Here is a 7,157-nt window from a genome sequence, read left to right as displayed (position 1 = left end):
GCAGTGCTTGCTTGTTGATACAAAAAGATGTATGATCATCAGTTAAGTGTTTGAACAATATACAATGATCCTCATATACAGTGTACATGTAGGTCTTCAGTTATACTAAGGAGATTAATTTAACCTCTTTGGTTAGACTGTAATGATGTAACCAACATGATAGTTGTACCTGATAGAGTTAAAGATTGAACCTCAACTGGTGACCTTAAAAATTCTTAACACGCATCTTCTACACTCCACCCATTGTCATTATCATTGCCATACTAACGTTCATCCTGCTTTTCTGCAATAACGTAACTGCTAAATGTTGAAGACACAGTCATAAATATAATGTTGAGGACACATTCAATCTCACCAGACAAATGAAAACTTCAAGGCCTGTGTGCAACAAAATTAATGACATTGGGTGGCAACAGCAAACATCTAGCTTGGGGAAAGTCGGCCTAGATTCATGTACAAGGACACATTTCTAATTGCCCAGCTCTACCACCTGTAATACCGGGCTGTTGTGTTTGGTGGTTCACCATCTACAATATCGCAGAACTGTCATATATCGCCTCAATAGCAAGAGATTTGCATTAATAGATGTTAGAATTTAGATTTTCTAACCAACTGCAGTTCACCATCTGAATGTTAGGTGGTGTCTAGTTTTTATTATGAGCAAATTTGATTACTCAATTTTGAACTTCATTTCATAATTACCACAGGCTCCCTGTGGTCACAGGTGAACAATGACTGATGACTTTGGCAGGTTTATGCACGTCATGGAAAGATTGTGTAGTTCAAAAGTTATGTTAGACCCGTAAGAAGTAATATGAAATATGTGATATAGTGAGCCCCATTATTCATTACTACACGGAGGATGCAATTATTGAATTAACATCATTTTTGGGACAGTGCTTTTATATATGGCCACTGTCAGTCAATATTGACCATGGTGAAACCCTAAATCACTGTAACCCTAAGCATTTTTGTTAGAAATAGAGTATTACAATTATAATGGACAGAGTGGATAGAACGGTAGAACATACATGTTGTAACTTTGTAGATATTAATATATTGAACAGGACTGACCATTCAGTTCTCTCAGTTGTGTTCTGGATTTCATGGCATAAGGTTGTGTTCCTATATTTGATGCACACCTGTTATAGAGGTTTTAAACATTGTAAATTGGTTTTTAATTCAGTGGCCAACACTGTGACATCCAATAAAGCTATCTTTTATCTTGTTGTGTTTTGCATCTGTGCTGTGCTTCTCACACAATGTTTAATGATTTACAATCCAACTTCTAAATTGTGTGATTAGTAGTTAATGTGTACACATATATTGGATTCAAATTAAATCACGTCATGGTCTTTGCTGTTTCAACAGTTCCAAGATGGCGGAAAAGCAGAAGTTGAAGGAACGGTACGAGTCTGGGGACCCGAGCCTGACCACCCCGGCCAAACCCACCACGGACCTGGCCGTGATGGCGGCCTGTCCCGACACTGCCGACCTCTTCAAGGAGTATGTGACCTTGGGGGTGGAGGCTGGGATGGTCGACCTGGAGGAGAAGGATGCAGTCGGGATGACAGCTCTGCACTGGGCTGTCATTTTTGAACGGGTACGGGTAGATGAATTCAACTTCACAGGGATTTTATTCAGATATAGAACGGAAATACAGTGTATGCAGTGTTTTTCTTTCATTGTTAAAACAAGGGAGAAGACTTAAGACTTTTTGCTGCAGTTTTAAGTCAATTCCATGTTCCAAGTGAATAGGTTATGGCAAAAACTCTGACCATCAAACCAAGAGTTTCAACATTTATACTATAGTACTTGCAGTTGAAACAATGACTTAACAATGTCTGCATGCACCAATTATTACTTGAAACAGTTCACTCTTTTGGTAGTAGCAAAGGCAAGTGTCCTCCATTTCAGGCTGAGGCATTTAACCAAATGTTTGTCTTGTAGCTAGAAGTGTATTTCAGATTTGCCTTACTCTTTAGTGAGTTGTGCCAACATTGTATCTCCTGATAGTAACATGCATTGGCATAATACCGGCCGTAAGACTTATACCGGCCGATAAAAAATAATGGAATTTAAAGAGATCTACACATGCAACAATAGTTATTTCTGAGGTATGCACACTTCAGACATCTAGGTGTCCAATACATCATTTACAAAGCATGGATAACAATGCATTCGAAGACAACAAGGCCAAAAGTTTTCAGTTCATTTTCGGGGCAGGCGAGCTCGTCATGGGACAAACACACTGTCACGTTCATCGCCAGATTTGTAGATAATAATCACATGTGCTCACGGCACAAGACGAGCATGATTCAACAGCAATCTTGAATTTCTTTTGGTGACCTACAACTCGTGTAAAAGTGTGAGGAACCGTTGCATTATCGCCCGGATCTACGGCTGAATGGGTCAAATTGAATGTACGCCGCCATTTTCCCGCCATTTTTAATGCTACGCCAGCAGTAAAGTTTTACATCTGCATCATAGCCGTTGTGACGGACCAAAATTAAATGAAAATTCTTGTCAGTATGCGCCCATTTTCTCATGACTTTTTGTATGCTCATGCAGGTTTTTGTTTTGTGCAACTACTAACAGGAAAGGAAGGAACAACAGAGGATGTATAAAGGTACATAGCGGCAGTTAATTGTGCCGTGTTTCGTTCGGCCGGTATTTTGTACCCCCTCCCAACCACGCGCCCGTTCGCCGTGCAATTCCGCGGTGTGTTCCAATTACGATATTATGTTTTTAGCAGGACAAGAGAGACAAAATAATATACACAGAAGAAGTGGCAAAGGTAAGCTGTAACAGCAACATGTAACTGGAGAAAATGATGCGTTGATCATTTGCCAAATTAGCATTGCTTGAGAAATTGCAGTAAACCGACCGGTATTATGCCAATGGATGTTACTACCTCATGAAAACTCAGCTATGACTTTCACACATGCCTATACTCTTCTTACCATTGCCGGCCATGAATCTTTTTTTTTAATGTCTTCCCTGTAGTGAATGTTTTTGTCAATTATGTCTGATCTGTTCTGTGCCTTCTTATATGTAGTTGGACTCTGTCAGGTTGCTGATACAGAAAGGAGCTGTTGTTGACCAAAAAGACATGCTCGGCTTCACTCCTCTTTTCTACTGCACAGGTATCTTCTGCCTCCCCAGTTGTTATACCTGTTGGTCCGCAAATGACCCATCTTTTAATTCCTCTGCGCTAAATGTTCACATTTCTTGTTGGCTTGTAGAGCTATTGTTTTTGAGTTAGCCATATGTGATTCACCAAGCATTAAATTAAATCAGTGTTGATAATTTCACTTCCAAGACATAGAAAAGATCTAAGAGATACATGCATTTGTACATGTTTGATCAATGGGAATCTTTATTTCCTAATTCAAGGACAGTATGTAAGATATAGGATGAAAACATTGATAAAGGTTAGACATCCAGGTAGTAAGATATGCCAAAAAGCAGTTGCTCAAGCAACTGGATATGATTTTGGAAACGATCAGACGTTTTAGATAGCATCCACTATCCTTCGTCTGTAATACTGACGAAAGATAGTGGAAGTGGATGCTTTCTGAAATGTCTGACTGTTTCTAAGTCATATCCAGTTACTTAAGTAACAGTTTTTTGGCATATACTCATATAGGCTGATTGTTAGGATAAATGCAGACTATTTGTACTGATTCACCTTCCTAACTGTTGTGTGATTGTGCCCAGGGAGGAAGCCCAATGTGGAGGTTGCCAGGGTGCTTATAGAGGAAGGCCATGCTGATGTCAACGCCAGGACAAACACTCTTTCCACACCACTGCATGGAGCTGCTCTACAAGGGAATCATGGTGAAATCTTCCTCCACTATTCTTACACTTCTGTATCTTAATCTGTAGTGTAGGCATCAGTCTATCTTGAAAGATTATGGTGGCAGTACTCTGGATTAAGGCAGTTTACAGCGTCTTCTGTGGCTTTGTTGGCCAATCCTCGCATGGCCATTACTGCTGCTACTACTACTAGTACTACTAGTACTACCGATATGACTGATTTGGTGTTCCACATCAGTTTACCTGCTCTGTCAATGTGTTCCAATATAATTCTTGCAGTCTCGGTTAAGTGCTGCTGTTATTTCATTGAAAAAATTTATAAACTTCCAAGTTGTCATGGAGTGGATGAGAATTTGACAACATTTTCAGACTGCCTGAAGCTGCTACTGAAGCACGGTGCCGACCCAAACATCCATGATGAGGAGGGCACCAGTTCGCTGGACCTGTGTAGGAACGACCCCACCACCAAGGCTCTGCTCTACAAGCACAGCACCCACAAGGAGTCAGCCAAGGAAAAGGCTGGTCAGTGATTAGATAGTAGAAGTAGGCATTAGTCCGTTTCGTTACTTTCGTAAGACTATAAATAGTACATTTTCTACACAATGTACTTATTGTTTGTTTTTACGCTTTGTACCTCTGAGTTCTGAGGCAAGTTTCTGCTTTTCTCCCCCATTTCAAACCCTCCTTAACTTCCTGCATTGACAGAGTTCTGTTTGCTGCAACTGCAAGTGACTCCCATGTGTTGAGGTTCATATAAAGGTCTTTCAGGTCCTGATCAGATAGTGATAATTATTATAAGTTGTGTATCATTCCTCTGTCTGACATTGGCTGAATCTTAGATACAGTGCACTTTAAATTCTTTAAGAATTGATGAAGTCTTCCTATCCCTGTAATCCCTGAACACAAAGGGCTTCTGCCCTCAGTCACTGAATAAAGAAATGTCTTGATCGGACCATTTATGAAATCCATCCAGTTGCTCAAGTAACTGTTGTCATGTGTATCCCTGTAATTTGATTTATTGAAGTCATTCAAGCTGAAAGAACATATGCTTGGAATCCTTCAATTATATCTTTTCAGGGATGAGTTACCATTTATCAAGCAACCAATGGTGATAAGACTTGTGTGACAGTATCCTTACATTTCATAATGCCTCAGACTTGTTGACTTCTGACTCAGTCCCCTTTCCAGGTTCAATAAAAGAGTGATTGATGCTGTTCATATACCTTTTGCAAATTTGAATTGGTTGAACTTGGCCCAGTGCCCAACACAATGGCTTGTTTCAATGCAGGTGTTCAGTAGAAGATTGCAGCCTAGGTTTTGAGCCAGCAGTTACATAGATTGTCTACTTGTTGAAGACTGACAGTATTTATGTCTTTACTTACAACCAAGATCTTTGCAGTCACAGCTGACTTTTGCTGACCATCTGTCACCTTCCTTGGGGAAGTTGGGGTAATACTGACTGGTCCTATTTTGCACTGCTGCTAACAATGTGGTTCCAAACAAGAAGTACTGTCCTAAAGCCCCGACACTAATCAAGAACTGGGCTTGGTTAACTTGTCCGCAAGCTCCAAATTGGCATTTTCAGCCAAAGGATGGCCAACGTTTTCAGCCGATTTTTTTAACAGCTCGTCCGTTGGGATTTTGTGTCAGTTGTGCACCAATAGATAGAAAAGGCAATAATTGAAACTTTCCGAAATGAAACATTGAGCGCTGTCAAATTTGAGCAAATTTTCAGCTAAGAATAGGGTTGACGCTCGAGTGATTTTGTATATATCTTGGTTTTAACAGGGCCCGAAATACTTTTTTCAGCCAGGTTGTCCAAGTGGCAACCTGAGTTAAAAGCCAGGTTGCGCCATCAACATTTCAGGTTGCCCTACTTTCAAGTTGTTACTTTCTTCAAATCAGCTACTTATTCCTTATCCTTTCTTCCAGTTATATGTAACTATGTAATATGTTTTATGTTATCAAAAAATAAATACAAAAGCTTTTGCACGTAGGTGGAGGAAAAGCAGTGTTCCAACTGCAAAATTTTAGGTTGCGCAGTGTGCAACCTGGGTTTGAAATTAAGTTGCGCCAAGCAAAATGAGATTGCATTTTCAAGTGGGCAAGTGGGTATTTCGAGCCCTGTTTTAAGTAAAGAACCTTGATATCCAGTAATTTTCCAACCTGATGAAATCCTTCACCAAGTGTATCCTGTGTTTGCAGGTGCCTGTTGCTCCTGGTGCCACATCCCTGGTTCCAGCCTGAAGAGATGTGCTCGCTGCCACGTCAAGTTCTACTGTAGTAAGGAGTGTCAGGCTAAAGACTGGAAGGAAGGTGGCCACAAACACGAGTGTAAAGGTGAGTCATGGTGTCCAATTCTGATGTATGGAATGACTGTGTTTGTGTGTGTGTGTCTGTGCATTTGATTGTTGTTGTCTGTTCATTCGAGTGTGTGTGTCTGTGTATTCTTGTGTGTGTGCGTGTTTGTTTGTGTGTGTGAGTGCATTCTTTGTGTGTGTGTGTGTGTGTGTGTGTTTGTGTGTATTCTTGTGTGTGTGTGTGTGTCTGCATTCGTGTTTTCATGTGTGTGTGTGTGTGGTTGTTTGGTCTCAACACCACATCAGTACATGCTACACAAGTCTTGTGTCAGTTCTTTCATTGATTGTAAATTATTCTTTGAATGTTCTCAATTTCATAACTTTTTGTGCACACAACTCATGAGATGAACATCCCCCTACAGGGTATGTTGTAGCTGTACCAATGGAGCAGGCAGTGCAGGGCATTAGTACTACTGCTAGTATTGTCAGGACAGCCCAACGTCCAACCTTCTCCATCCACCAATACAGCAGTGAGATAGGAGAAAAATGGAACCTGAAACATCTGCAGAACAAGCAGTTCATTGTCAAGGTGCAGGTGCCCATTGGTATGTATTGTTATTCCTTAATAAATGTTATTCCATAATACATTTGGGCAAGTCAAAGTCCTTCCCGCTCCTGATGGCGCATAGGGCAACACCCATCTCCGTTTCAGTAGTCCAGGGCCACACAGCTTTGTACAATCACTACAGCAGCGGGCTAGTCCACTGGTAGTGGTGTGTGTTCAACTTCCATACTCTTTCCCGAATGCTGAGTTCTGATCTAAGCAGAGAAAGCAGCTTGCGCCATTTTTAAAGTGTTTGGTATTACTCGGCTGGGGATCGAACTCACAACCTACAGATTTCAAGCCGAGCACTCTACCCACTCGGCCATAGTTACGATATGAATTTGGGCAAAGACAAGGTTTAAAACACAAAGGCAGCTCCTGCAGTCCAGTTGTTCCATATCCAGAAAACAGACTCCTGTCGCCATTCAGACCCA

At 40.9% G+C, this 7,157-nt stretch overlaps 1 protein-coding gene across 1 annotated transcript in view; it reads left to right on the top strand.

Moving 5' to 3' along the window:
• The window catches only part of LOC118423102, a 27,502-nt gene that overhangs the window by 15,266 nt on the left and 5,079 nt on the right, over nucleotides 1–7,157 (top strand). The window contains exons 2-7 of the mRNA XM_035831091.1: nucleotides 1,372–1,603; nucleotides 3,059–3,146; nucleotides 3,721–3,840; nucleotides 4,189–4,341; nucleotides 6,025–6,159; nucleotides 6,542–6,724. Of these exons, the coding sequence (XP_035686984.1) occupies nucleotides 1,379–1,603; nucleotides 3,059–3,146; nucleotides 3,721–3,840; nucleotides 4,189–4,341; nucleotides 6,025–6,159; nucleotides 6,542–6,724 (904 nt within the window). The 5' untranslated portion in view covers nucleotides 1,372–1,378. The remainder of the gene's footprint in view (nucleotides 1–1,371; nucleotides 1,604–3,058; nucleotides 3,147–3,720; nucleotides 3,841–4,188; nucleotides 4,342–6,024; nucleotides 6,160–6,541; nucleotides 6,725–7,157) is intronic.

The sequence above is a fragment of the Branchiostoma floridae genome, chromosome 9 (genome assembly GCF_000003815.2).
Source record: "Branchiostoma floridae strain S238N-H82 chromosome 9, Bfl_VNyyK, whole genome shotgun sequence".
Classification (NCBI taxonomy): domain Eukaryota; kingdom Metazoa; phylum Chordata; class Leptocardii; order Amphioxiformes; family Branchiostomatidae; genus Branchiostoma; species Branchiostoma floridae.
This window is presented reverse-complemented; position numbering and strand designations above follow the sequence as displayed.